The 14,761-nt window shown below is 41.9% G+C and overlaps 1 protein-coding gene across 3 annotated transcripts in view; it reads right to left on the bottom strand.

Moving 5' to 3' along the window:
- Nucleotides 1-247: 247 nt before the first annotated feature.
- SAMD13 (sterile alpha motif domain containing 13) overlaps nucleotides 248-14,761 on the bottom strand; it is a 33,141-nt gene continuing 18,627 nt past the window's right edge. For 2 of the 3 annotated variants that reach the window (XM_063117921.1, XM_063117931.1), the window contains 2 exons: nucleotides 9,327-9,438; nucleotides 248-611 (listed from right to left, as the gene is read on the bottom strand). In XM_063117921.1, the coding sequence (XP_062973991.1) occupies nucleotides 468-611; nucleotides 9,327-9,438 (256 nt within the window). In that variant the 3' untranslated portion in view covers nucleotides 248-467. Of the gene's footprint in view, nucleotides 612-4,795; nucleotides 5,491-9,326; nucleotides 9,439-14,761 lie in introns of those variants that run through there. The other variant, XM_063117912.1, reaches the window with a different exon arrangement.

Raw genomic sequence — 14,761 nt, forward strand, 5'->3', positions numbered from 1 at the left:
CATTTTAAACAGTAATTTTAAAAAGTCAGTGCTTTTCTCTTAACTTTCACATTAAGAAATTACATTTTCCTTTTGACTTGCCTTTACTCTCGATATAGGGTAGTATCTGATGTTAGTTCTACATAGAGAAGACCCATTGAAAGAATGGGATGTAAGTTAGTCATATGTAGAACTAACATCAGATACTACCTAAAGTCACTGAAAAAAAGAGTATTTAGCTGGTCATGAACCTGAACAGTGAGAAATTCTACTCCCCCATCACTTCAACGATAAACATACAGCATATTGCTAGAGCTATCCAATAGGATATATGTATAAATATATCTATGTATTTATATCAGTGCCATTTGGTTTATATTCTATATGCACACATACAGTCTTTTTACAAAGTTCCATCAATTTGAAACCAAAGTTGCTTATTTATTTTGAATAGGAGATGCACAACAATGTCCCAGTTTGACAATCCACTATAGGGCACTATTTTTGAGATGCCGTGTCTGTAGAGGCTTTATGTGATATTCATAGATCTTCAGTGCAGGTCCCAGTTTCAATGAAAGTCCAGTCAGCACGTCGTTCCTTGTCATCAACAGTAAAGATTTACCATCAATTTCCTAAGGTGGAAATTAATAAATATGTAAAATACTCTGGAAAAGCAAGAAGATTTATGCAAACCTGAAGAAAGTAAGGAGCCCAGCAACTGAAACAGTCTGCAGACTTATCACCAGGCACCCACACGCTTGGTGTCCAGGGGTTGTATACAACGTTAGATGATCTTTGAATAGATCCATTGAAATGAATGGGACTTAAGTTAGACTAACATCGGATATGATCACCTGGATACAATCCCAAAGGACAGCACAGTCCTTAGATATTGCAAATGCTGCATCTCCTTCCTTTTAACTGGCTGGGACTAAAACCCAGCCAGAGGTTCCAAAGTGGCTAGGGAAATTATGGGAGACATGAAGGCAATAAATGATAGTCCACTTCCTGTCCAAACATGTCTGGATCTTGTTGATGAATGATCATAGATCTTGCCCTTCTAGGATCTTAGAAAAGACCAGAAAGTGTTGAGAGTTAAATAAAGGAAGGGGTTCCTGTGAAGAAGTAGTTCATGTTTAACAGCAACTTGTGGTTTTTCTTTCCATCACACCACATCTTCTTTTGACATAGTCAGCTACAAGGAAAATGGTATTGCAGACGGGAGATGGAGAAGGTAGGGAAATCAGAAAACCTTCCACTGGTTCTATTAGTTTGAAACCAACTGACAGTCACCCTCATATTCCAAACAAAGCCCTCACAATCTGCATTTGCCCATTTCCTGAAAAGCCCCTTCTAATTGAAAGAAGAAAATAAAGCTCTCTTTCATGCATCACCAATTAATCTAGAAGCAGCACTAATTAGCCCTGACCTAGCAATGTCACATAAATGAAACCTAGATTCACTCTGGTTTATTTTGCTGTTGAAACTGCAAAAAATGGGGCCAATATGGCTTTGCTGAGGGACAATTTTATATGAAATAGATATCACACAGTTGGCCAGGGGACTGTCTAAACGCTTGGAAAGCCCCGGGGTGGGTGTGCTGTGTTAATTATATGCTGCCGCCATCGCACATTCACCCCCGGGGCTTTCCACAGAAGCTGTGGAGAAAAAAAAGTTGGGGACTTACTCCAACTTTTTTCTCCAGAGTGAAGTGAGGACACGCAAGATGGCATCAAGATGGCCCCAAAGCCTCGCTCTAGAGTCACAGCAGAGGTGTGGCCAGGCAGTGCCTAGTGGGAGGCGACCTGCGATTGGTCGCCTTCCACCAGGAGGAGGTTCCTGGATGGCTGCCCGGAAGCCCTGCACTTCTCCTTCTCCTCGTTGTCGGGATTACCTGACACTGCCCCAGGTAAGGGAAAGCTTGGGATTTCTGAGGGCCATGGTGCCAACCCCCGTTCCGTGAAGACACCACCTTGGTCCTAATTGATTAGCATTTTGATATTGTTTTTAGTGAAGATACATTGTACAAAACTCAACCCAACAGACCCAGTAACACAGGGGTGGGTAACTTGTGGCCCCTCTTGATGTTTTGGCCTACAACTCCCATCAGCCCTAGCCAGCATAATCAATGATGAGAGATCATGAGAGTTGTAGACCAAAATATCTGGAGGTCCACAAGTTGCTCACCCTTGCTGTAGTGCATCTGTATAGGGCCATTAATATGAGTGAGAGTCATGAAATCTGATTAAGGAAGGTAAGCTGCAGGATTGGGCATGATCAATGGTAGCAGCATTAGCTTGACTGGCCAATTTGTACCAAACTGAGATTCCATATGTCTGAGACTGAGCGATAATAAAAACATAAAACACCATGCTGTTTTTTGTTTTATATTCCCAACCCTTGCAAATTAAATTTTGACATCAGCAAATACTGAAATAAATCTTAACCTTCTTACTATGAGTATAGAATTCAAAATGTAACTTAATGATACAGACCTGAATATATTTTCAATTAACATTAATGGCAGCATATGCTATGCAAAAATCATGCCTGGTAAAAATTAGGCTGCCAAACTTGCATCTATTACTTTACTATTCTATAAATGTAACATGCCAAATAATGCCCTGCCCTTGCCTGTTTCTCTGTGTGATCAGATCCTTGTGAATGGGTGAATAAATTTTATTGTTTAAGCTGTCAGGCCATAAACAAACAAAACTAATTAATGTGTGAAGAACGTTAATAAACATACAGATACATCAGTATGTAATTACTCTAATCCACAAAAACTCACATCAGAGAATGCGCCGAACAGCATAACCGTTTTCAAATACAAACTGTGAATGGTTTTTAGTTGCAGAGTCACAAAAACTGCCACAAATTGAGCAGTGAACAACTATGACACATTCAACAAATGGGAAAGTTAGAGATGTAGAAAAATTCTAGCAAGAATAGGTGATTAATTTTGCGTCTAACAGGTGGGGAGAACCAAAGAGAATGAATAAGGTACTTCCATGAAGGATCTCAATGCCAGAAATTTAGGCAGCATTTGATACCTCAGTAATCTGAGATGTGAACTTTTTGCCCATGCATGCAAACCTATTGCTTCTCCCTTCACCAGGAAGTGATGGCTACCAGTTTCAGAAGCCAGGATATTAAACCACAGTTTGAAGTTGGTTTAATATCCTGATTTGTTCCAAAGTTGGTAAGAATAATTTCCTGGTTTGGACAAAATGGGAAACTATGTTTAATTGTGGGCTTTCTGGTTTGATTTCTCATGTGACAAAGAGAGGAGAAAAGGGGCTCTATATGCTCAGGCAAAAGATTCATTCATAAATAATAATAATAATAATAATAATAATAATAATAATAATAATAATAATAATAATCATACGTCAGCTTATTAAACCAACATACAATCGTCCAAACTGGGGCAATGGGTTTAGCTTTATATCCAGTCTCAGAATATAAGCCCTTCAGAACCATTTCAGGAACCATTTAGAAATGCACAGAAGTGAACTCCTTCCTCAACTTTTATTTCTTGAACAATGTCTTTTTATATCCAGAACAATCCTGTTAAAAACAGTTGCCAAGCAAATGTTGCAGCTTAACTACTGTTTACAAAGGTGATCCTTGTGCATTCACAAATAACTTCCAGAAACATGTGTATAATAGAGAAGGATGATGTGGGCTGGTACATTAACAAACAAACAAACGAAAACTGAATAGCAAAGATTATTATCGCATGGTACTGGGTTGCATTAGATTTTTAGGGATTTTCCACCCAGCCCTTTTCTGAGATCCTGTAAATATTTTCTATGGTGAGTGGGGGTGGGGGAGATTTTGAATCCCAACGAAATTGTTTGGAGACCTCCTGGAAGTGTGATTTTATTTCCAAACAACATGTGCCCTCCCCACGTAGCTTCTTTTGAAGCAAAACTTTTTCGTGGCACCATCATGAATGGGGAAGGCAATGTGACCCTGGGAGTTTTTCTCACCCCTGTTTATACGGAGATGCTGAGGACCTGGGATCTGCTGGATGCAAAACATGTCCTCTGCCACTGAACTACAGTCCATTCCTATAGGGAGGCTAGGCTTAGAGACAGTGGTTTTCAAAGCCACTCCAGTGACGTTTGTAGCTGAGTAGGCATTTAAACTCAAGTTTCCTTTGACTAAATCCAAAATGCTTTCCACTGCGCCATACAGCAGCCCCCACCCACAACCTGATACCCTCCAACTGTATTGGACTCTAACTTCCATAATCCTCCAGCCAGCTATGGTATGCTGGCTGGGGGCTTATGGGAGTTGTATTCCAGCACATCTGGAGGGCACCAGATTGGGAAGGCTGTACAGAGGCTCTCAGTGGGTCTGACTTCATCTGAAGCCAAAGCCTGATACCTAAAAATCTATTGTGTTTTTTGTCTTGGGCCAATAACATGAAATCGCAAAAACCCTGTGAGAAATTGTAGGCACTTGAACTCAATTTTCCTTTGACTAAATCCAAAATGCTATTCACTGTGCCCTACAGCAGCCACCCACAACCTGATACCCTCCAACTGTTACAAAAATATGGGTATTTTCATATGTTTTGTGATCTGTGGATAGGGAGCTCCAGATGTAGTGGATATGCCTTGCACTGGTTATCTGATTCTCTAAATGAAAGACTGGAGGGAATATTTCCAATAAATAAGGTTGCTAACCATCATAAAGCCTGCCTGAACGCCAGGCTTCTGCAAATTTCTGCCAGTCCATCACAAAACATTAAATATAGCACCAATTTTTAATAGTGCACTATCCAAGCATAGCAGCTGTCCCTTACCAACAACAGCTGGGGGCACATCAGTGACAAATCGGCTCTTCCTCCGTTTCGATGCTTTCTTTGCCATTCACCATAATTCTCTTCATAGTGACCTTTTTGCCATTCATGAACTTGCTGGTTGTTATGATGGACTTGAACCTGCCTTTCTTGCCGCTGCTTAGAGATGCACTGGAAGAGCAGGAACAGGCCCCAGTAATCTCAGAACCAAAGGAAGTGAATCCGGTTCCTGGAATAGGAGACACCCCCTTGATAGAGACGGAAAAGCTGCTGTGGCTTCTGCTTCCAGGGAGCCTTTGTCTGACACTGCAAATGTCATCAAGCAAATCATCAAAGATATTGAGTGAAAAAGAGTCCATCCGTTTGGGGCCATCCAGGTGTGACCTGTGGAAACTGAGTTCAGGGTCAACATGCCATTTTTCGCGCCCCTTGTCTCCATATCCACCACTACGTCTGCCTCCACGCCTTTCTTTTTCACTTGTATTCCCTTTGCTGGATCGATCATAGGCGTCCCTCTTTTTAGCATCAGATAAGACCTCATAAGCTTTAGAAATTTCTATGAATTTCTTCTCTGCTGCTTCCCTGTTTCCTGGATTTTTATCAGGATGCACCTTTAAGGCCAACTGTCGGTATGCCTTTTTAATGTTATCTGCCGATGCAGTTCTTTGTACTCCCAGAACCTCATAGTAATTCACCATCTTCTTCAAACAATGTTAGCGACAAATGCTCACTTCATCTGTTATGGGCAAATATCTGAACAATATCCCAATACCTCCTGGCACCTTGACAGTCTCACCATTGAAAGGAATAGTACATTTTTCAAAAGAAAACAGGCCTACATATTAAATACGATATATCCTTGTGAGCAGCACCATGGTTAGCGTTGTGGGGTGCTGACAAACAAGTGATAGGGGTGGGGGAGGGAGAGAGGCTGTTGGTTTCAAAATGGCTCAAAGAACGGTCCACTGCCAGGGAGAGATTGTGACATCACCATTATGGCTGCTAACCGCTAGTTTTCAGTTATTTGCATACAGCAATCCCATTGGTTCGTGGGTGTGATGCTTGTTCTTTAGAATTAGATGACATCAGAGAATAACAGCAGCGTATGGGTGAACACAGCTGTATGGTATTTTCATTTTGGAAATTGGCAGTGAGACTTATACTTTATCCTATACACATATAAAGCACAAGAGATGAAAAGATCTACATTGATTCATACACGCACTTAGCCCAGCTGCATAGCTGAGACACATAAAGACAGACATAATAGCAAAGCTGTCGACACGAACCGTAAACATAGCATTCCAACAACTTAATAGGATAATGTTAATGAACAGAATATCTGCAGACAAATTTTAATATAAATTAAAATATTCATCTCCATAATATCCTTTTAGGTTGATGGGACATCTTTAGATGCATGTGATGCAGATGGTATCTCTAAGGACCATTTCAAGTATGAATAGCTCCTGCCTTTATATCTGGCTTCCTTCTGCTTCTATTTAGTAGAGTTTGACAGCTCTCAGTTTGCTGATTTTCACTTTAATTTTTAATGTGAAACTGACGTTGCTGGTATATTCAGAATCCAATCACATCTAACTGAAAATTACACTCATCCACAATATAGTTTTTGTAATAAGTCTTATTTATTTTTAAATAAATATCCTAAATTGCAATGGGCCTCCTTTACATGTACATTTAGGAATATGGCTGCCACTTCTACCAAGTCTATACCCACCCAACTAGAGGAATGTGTAGCCTTTCACCCATATGGTTTTTCTATGGCCATGATTAGTGTAACACAGGCATGGGGAACCTTTTTCATCCTGAGAAATGAATCCTAATCTGGGAAAGGTCTTGGGGGCCACATTCCATCTATAGGTGAACCAAAGGCAAAGTGGGTGTGGTCAAAGACAGAGTGGGAGGGGCAAAGTGTCATTATTACCAATTCCAAACCTACTCAGAAGTAAACAGAACAAGCAGTCGATGTCTTCTCAGACATAAGCATGCCAGAATCACTCAGCAGAATTTTAAAATAGCATCTCAATACAGAAGTATGTCAATACAGAAGTAAGCATGGGCTGCAAGCTCCTGATGAAGGATCCTGGTATCTGAAACGTTGAGCTTTTTTTAACTACAAATCTATTTTTTGGACAATACCATTAAAGATTTATTATCCTTCATAGCACCACAGTTAGTCTCTTCTCTTGTACCGCTTAGTGGTGCTTTTTCTTCTTTTTCCATATCCGCAAGTAAGCAGGGCAAGATTCTGCATGTCAACTCACAAGTAAAACTAGCCCCAGACATAAGCAGGACTGAGTTACTCTGCAGCTTCCTCCCAAGCCCTATCCCATCCCGCTGTGGGGAGAAGCCCTTTTCTCTGATCAGCTGATGCTTGGAGGTAAGAGCATTGCCTTGCCAGAATAGTGAGCGGAGCCTTGGAAAGGACCTCGCGGGCTGGACGGGGAACCCCAAGGGACCATATCCAGTCCATAGGTGAGAGGTTCCCCATCCCTATTTTATATATCTTTCTGGCTTTTTGAAGATGTTATTGATGCATCACTGTGTTAAATTAAATTGTTCTTAAGTTCTATTGTATTGTATAGTTTGAATGTTATGGTTGTACCTTAGCATAAAGAGGTATTGATTTCTACACCCGCCATATCTTGGCCATCAAGTAGTACAAGTACTTCTGAAAAGTACAACACATCTGATGTCCACAGGAAGAGCTGCAAAACTCCAGACTGGGCAACAAGTGCTGGCTGGCTGCAGAATCCATTGTGTGTTGCATCTCTTCAAAATGAACGAGTTCCTCTCGATACTCAACAAGTGGTCACTGGCCATTATGAAAATAAAGCTGTTGATCTGAATCCATCCTCAACGTGGCCACACCATTTCCAAAATGGTTATGTGAATCAAAACTTAAGAGGCCAGGAAGGCTTCTTTTAAAGCTGGCACAGAAAAATGTATAGTATAAAATTAAGATTTAAGAAACAACTAGTTTTAAAGCTTTTCTGATCTGTTTCATGAAAGAAAACCTGGGCAGGTGGGCTTTATCTAAACTTATTCTTAAACACACAACTACTCTGGGGATGTGGCATTTTGGTGACTGCCTTTAGATATACAGTTAACTCCAGGGCAACAGCCCCTGAACTCGCTTCATCTTATGTGTTCAGAGAACGAATCAGAGGTTGATGTGAATTGAAAACAAGTCCTCAGCAGCTGGAAAAGTCAGGGACTTCAGACCCAAGTCTCTTTTGGTTCCTAAGTCCATAAAGGGCATCCTCATATGTTACCTCCGTGTTTCATGGTTTTATCCCACAGTGTTGCAGTACGGTTCAAAAGGGCAGGACCATATGGTTGGGGCCAATCACAAGGTCCTTCCCACCCAATTATTATCTAGCCAGGAGGAAAGGGCAACAACTTGATGGCACGACCCATGCAATTGATCCCACGTCCTGCTGGCCATTTAAATGTTACTGTGGCATCACATAAAGAGGATATGCAAAAGAGGCTCCTGCCCTGCTGCAATCGTTTATGAAGTGTCCCCAAAGGGGAGGAGGATAAACCAGGGACACGTGAATGACCCAAGAGAATCAGCAAACTGGCTGGAACAGTTTGGAATTCCTCATCTTTGTAAAGTTGCTATCAAAGGACCACAATTCATTTAAGACTACTAGATTCAACCCAGATGTGACTTCTTTCTCTTTAAAAGCTGGCTTGTTACCAGACCTTCCTGAAGTTGCTGCGTTCCTTCATTACTGGGCTCATAATTGCAGCTCCTATCCATCACCGCTAGCATACACTCCTATGCAAAGCCCTAACAATGAGCTATGGAGACTCTAATGTATGGACATACAGCATGGCCCATCAAGCTCTAGCTTCCCTGGGGTGCTGTGATCCCATTTCAAGGCTAGTAGTGGATGGCATCTTAATGGTTGTTCCTTCTGTGCTCTCCCAGCTCAGCTTCCTGAGCAGAAAAATCTGGAGGATGCTTAAAAGGAGCACTTCAGTTAAGGAGGAGTACAGACAAGGAAATAAAGCCTGCTGAATTAGCAGCTTTTCATTAAACAACCACAGCAGCTAATCCCAATAAAACAATAATGCAAATGCCACTACAGTTTGCAGTTACACAAAGCCCAGCACCAAACAACCCACCCACCCACCCACCCCACAATTTATTTCAGATGTATCTGAGTCAGCCTGTAAAGCAGGCGTGGGCAATTTGGCCTACAACTCCCATCATGCCTCATCATTGGCTATGCTGGCTAAGGCTGATGGGAGTTGTAGGCCAAAAAATCTGGAGAGACATGAGTTGCCCACTCCTGCCGTAAAAGTATTGGAATGATTACAGCCACGGCCCTGGTAATGAAGCTTAGGTGAGTATTTCACACTTGTCTTCTAGAACTATCATATAATTCAACTAATTTCAGCTAATTCAATCCTAGGTTATATTTGCCTCCAATGGTTTCTATTAAAAACTCTTCCCAGGTTGAGAACAAAAGGTAAGGACGGGTTGTCCAAACAGATTTACCTGTTCTTGAAAAGCGTTAGCTTGGTCTTCAAAGCCCACTGTTCTGAAATAATTCACCACATCTGTAACCGCCCAGTCAGCAGGATCAGGAGGTCTTCCATTCTCTACCAAGCTATGAATTTTTAAAAAATGAAGGGAAAATGTTAATATTTATGCATATACATACTAGATGCTGCATAGGTGACTTATAGTTCACTCAGAAAAAGAAAAACACCATCAAGGGAAGAAGGCTAGTTCACTTGTGGGCTTGATAAACATTCCCCTTATGCATTCTAAAAGCTCTGTCACACGGGGGTTAACACGCTCCCTACCTTCGCTTCTCAGATGGTGTTTTCATTCCTCAGTTACTTCCTCTTTTCAAAGGAGGAAGTACAGAATGAGCATGTGGGTCATTGAGTCCGCTGTTCTAATGGCGTTGATTCTCCTGCACATAGCAGGAGAGAGGAGAGATTCCGAGTTTAAAAAAACATCGGACTTAATGAGTTTTTTTTGTTGTTGTTGCACAAGGAAGGCGAGAAGAGGTGCGGGAGGCAGACGACGTTATGTGAGGGACCTGATCAAACTCCGTGAGGGCCCAGTAACGAGCGTGCAATGAAACGCTCATTGGATAGAGCTCTAATTCTCAAAAGGGATTAGCTGAGTCCTGAACCTTTGGTTCTACGACAAGCAAAACATATGAAACGGCTTATGTCTGTTCCTCACTGGCATTTGAGTAACAGATTGATCCCTCTATTGTGCCTCCGAGATGATGGGAACCTGGAAGAGGACTTTCTCTATGGTGGCATCGCAGCTGTAGAATGCCCTCCCCTAACACCTTCTTTGTGGTCTTTTCAGCACCATCTGCAGCCTTCTTCATTTTCCTGGGCCATTCAAATACACTGTGATTTTAATGAGTATGTGATTTTAGAGTTTTTAGCTGCCGTTTCCGAATTTGAAGAGACAGATCTGAATGTTTTATTCCTCTTTCTGTCTGGAAAAAGCATTGTGTGCTGCCAAGTTTTACATGTATTTTTACAATGTATTTTACTGTTTTATGTGAGCCACCCGGAGAATAATGTTATCGGGTGGCTTTATATAAATATAGAAGTAGTGAGTAAATATATACATGCTTAAGTATGGTTATGCTCCTGAAGCTCCAGTCCTGAGAGGAGTGGAAAGCAAGCATGGCAGGGAGAAGAGTTCTAGCCCAGTCTTCAGCCTGAAGAGCTAGCCGTCTACATGAAAGGGCATTCTTCCTTTTAGATTGCAGGAGCTCTGGTTAACCTAAGGCCAGATTCATTGTAAAGATAATTACATCTCATTAAACAGAACTAGTCAAATCTCAAGCCAGCTCCAGATCAATGTATCTAAGATGAACAGAATTTATGATAGAATCTAGGAGGCTGTGGCTGCTCAGGTATGTATGTTTAATATAATTTGGGACAGCATAACAATATTGCTACATAAACCTATGTAGCAAATGAATCAGCTATTGTTTAACTCTGAAATGCACTCCTTTATGTTTAAAGGGAGTACACTAGCAACCCATGCAGTGCAACAGGAATGTAATGGGTTTCTGTTTGTTTCAAACAGCTTAACCTTGTTATTCTGCAGTGAGAACAGTATATAGCAGGAAACCAATAAAACTGGAACCATCCTCCCGAAAATCTGATCTGTTGCATCTCCTTTGGCTGTTACAGCAGGAAGCTGTGGATATTATGTTGTCTGAACCCAGCTGCGCTAACAAAGCATGGCTTGTTAATGATGAACAATCACAGTTCACACTCAATACCAAACCATGGCATCTCAGGGTGGCCTGTTTGAAAAAAATAAGCCAACCTGCAGAAAACATGCTGGATTGAGACAACACAATGACCTATGGTTCAACAAGAACCCAGAGTTCAACGATATCCCACACTCAACCACTGAGTGTGGGTTATCATGTTTTGTGAACCCAGTCATTAACAATAGAGAAAGACACAGCTTAAGGCAGACTCTTAATTACTTTTCACACATGCACCACATTTCTTTCTCTCCCCCCTCCCCCTGCTCTTTCTCACACACACAGGCTGAGTTCGGACGCCACGTTAATCAACGGTTGTTTCCCATTCTGTTCCTATTACCCCCCCCACCCCCATTGATTAGCGTGTCGTCCGAACTCAGCTACAGAGTTTACACGCTGCTGTATTTTGTATTTGAGGAAATGAGAACCAGCTCAATTGGTGGGTGAGCAATATAAGAAGGGAGCCCCTGGCCTGGGGAGAGGAAACTCCAATTCCCAGCACTTACCCTCCCATTGGAAGTCAGCGATCGTAAATAACATAGGGATTCCTTTCCCCGGGCCAGAGATCTAGTCCAGACCTCTATGGACTAAATAGGCATCTCTGCATGCCAGATTAAAAAATATACATCCACAACTATAGCATATGAGAGAGAGAGGCAAAGAGAGAGAGAATTTGCTCTAGTAGTTTAAAGACAAGGTCCAGCTTTTCGACCATACTTTTAAACTGCTAGAGCAAATTCTCTCTGGAACAGATACTCCAAACATGATCACAGGACTGAGAACGGAACCTGAATAGCTGACTTTTCCTCAGGGCCTTATTACTCTTCTGTTGAATAGGTTTATAATCCCTGATGGTATCCACCCCAAAAGCACATAAAACAGGAACCAGACAATCTTATTGTGAATAAACTCATTAGTTGTTTTTTCCTTCCCAACATGATCAGAATGTCATATAAATGATTGGATCCAGAATTAGGCTGCTTCTACACCTGCCTTTTTCCCGGGATCGTCCTGGGATCATCCCTGTGCATGTAAATGACACACAGGGGATCCCAGGAGCAGGCAGGGACGATCCCTCCATTTCCCTGGGATAATCCTTAGGTGTAGAAAGGGCCAGAGTAACACTTAGAGCAGGTCCATAGGAATTCAACTTAAAGTCTGGAAAACATTGACTCTGAAAGAAAAGAGAAAGGGGGACCCCCAAAAAAGTGTGTTTGGGGGGCGGTGAGATGGACGACAACACCAAACCGGATTATCTGAAACCTATTTATCACTGCCACAAAAAGTGACAAAGACATAAAACTGTAGAGATACAGAGAGAGATACATCACATAACCAAAAACCACAGTATCTGCAGTTAATTATGCTTCTCCACACCTTAAAAAAGAAGCCGCTCAATTAGTATCCACCTCCTTATCATATGCGTCAAGTATTAAAACTAAACTGGTCTACGTTTGATTGCATTTCCCCTCCAGCAAACCTGATATGAGGTGCGGTGCCTAATTGAGGGGGATTTATAAGTACATAATATATAAATTTTTACTGCACATTAGCCTATAGTTTTGATTCATTTGGGATTACAAATGACTGAACGTGGAGGAAGCGCAAAGATTAGTGGCTGGAGCTGATGAAACAATGTGCTGTAACCAGAAGATGCTGTTTCACCATCTTGTTGTAACTACATGGAGCAAGAGACTTTCATCGAGAAATTATGCATTTCAACACCGCCTGACCAACATAGTTCCTGGAAGACTAAGACCTCCATCACACCTGCACGTTTGCCCTGGTTTACCCTCGAGTTATCTGCCCTCGTTTCCATAGCGAGTGGTCAACTTACACCTTTGCGCTTTTACGTTTCATTCATCTTTACACCTCTCCTCTCCTGCGCACCAGCATATCGCTGTTCTTCCGTTGAGAAGCACATCCCCCCAGATCTCCTCTGTACCTCCCCCTACAGTTCATTGGTTGGTGGTAGTTGGACAACGCGCCCTCCCTTCCTATGTGGTTATTCCCTGTTGCCTAGGCTACGCCCGTTCCCCTCACCCTGCCTGGAGGCTTTGGAGCATGAACATACTAAAGACAGATGCAGACTTCCCTTTGAGTAAACACCATTGAACAGAGACTTACTTCTGAGGAAACAGAAGTAAGACCTCAGAAGTAAACATGGGGTTGCAGAGCACTTCTTTCCAGTTTGCTGTTTTAAGACTTTAAAAAGAAAGCTTCTGAGTGACCACACTATTAAAAATCAGTTCTATATGTGTTTACTCAGAAGTAGTTCTCTCTCTGTTCAATGGGGTTTACACAAAGGTAAGCCTGCATGTGTTTTTAGCAGTTGAAATCAATGGGATTTACTTTTGAGTAAGGGAACCAGCCGATCTATAGTTTATGGACTTGAAGATGCACAGCTTTGCATGATCAAAGCAATGGAAGATCAATCCTTCGCACTCGTGGACTATAAGGAAAAGGGTTTAAGGAGGGAAATTTAAAAAATCAAGGGATGAACCAATCTGATTCAAATTTGGCATGCTGAAAGCCCTCCTTAAGAGCTATCAGTGTGCCAATTTTGATCTCTACATCTTTAAAAATGAGGGCGCTGCTGGCAAGGAGGGTGCATTTTCCACATTTCTTTTAAGGTGAAAATGCCTACTCAGGAGTAAGAACATAGAGTTCAATGGGACCTCTTCTTGCTCCAGAGGGAATGCTAATAACACACATGCAAATTTAATTCATAAATTAATTGATTAATCAACTAAAACTCCTATCAGCTGCCACTGGAGGTTGCATAGTGTTCCCCTTGTCACGCACTTCCAAATACATGAAAGACTGCAGCTGCCTGGGCATGCTTATTCACAGTTGCATCCTGTTCATTTCAATGGGCTCAAACCCCCATCCCCCTTTGGATACTGAGCTGAGGGAAGGCAGGAAGGGATGGCTTGCTTTGCAGGAGGGGGAGCCCGGCTGTGATCCTGCATGCACTTACTTGGGAGTAAACCGCATAAGAGCCTTGGATTGAGGGTGTCTTGCAGCCCCTCTTTTATTGAAAAGGAGAGAGGGAAAGGGGAGGAGAGAGAAGCTACACAGCCAGCCCACTCCAGATGAACACCTTGGTGGGGAAACCAGCCCAGAGAGCAAGTCATGAATCCATTATCCTAGGGGTAATAGCTCAAGTGTTTGAGTTTGAACTCTCTAAATTTAAAACAAAACAAAAGACACCCTTCATCACTGTCCAGGATTAACCGAATGGTTCGAGGTCCTCAATGCAGAAGTGATTTTTCTTTTAGTACTCAATTGTTTCATATTGTCTCAAATAAACAAAGGTGGCAACCTGATAAATTATCTACAAGGCCTGCATGATGCAATCTGATGATCCATTCAGGAATTATTCATGGACTTGCATCTGTGAGACTTTGTTGCCATAGTGCCACCTACTGGCACGCAGTCCTAAACACACCTAGAAGAAGCAATTCACTCTTTCTAATAAAGAGGCTTTTCTTCTGAAACCAAGGAAGCTGAAGACAGCGGAAAGGAAGAATTGAATTTCTAGCATTGCCTTTCATATATTCCATGTTTTCAACTATTAACACTGAGGGTTACTGTTAATCTCGAATACTTTGGATTACTAGCAAAGATACATACGAACTATCATTATGGCATGTGCTCTACCAGTAAGCTA

Source organism: Elgaria multicarinata, chromosome 1 (assembly GCF_023053635.1).
Source record: "Elgaria multicarinata webbii isolate HBS135686 ecotype San Diego chromosome 1, rElgMul1.1.pri, whole genome shotgun sequence".
In the NCBI taxonomy this organism is placed as follows: Eukaryota; Metazoa; Chordata; class Lepidosauria; order Squamata; family Anguidae; genus Elgaria; species Elgaria multicarinata.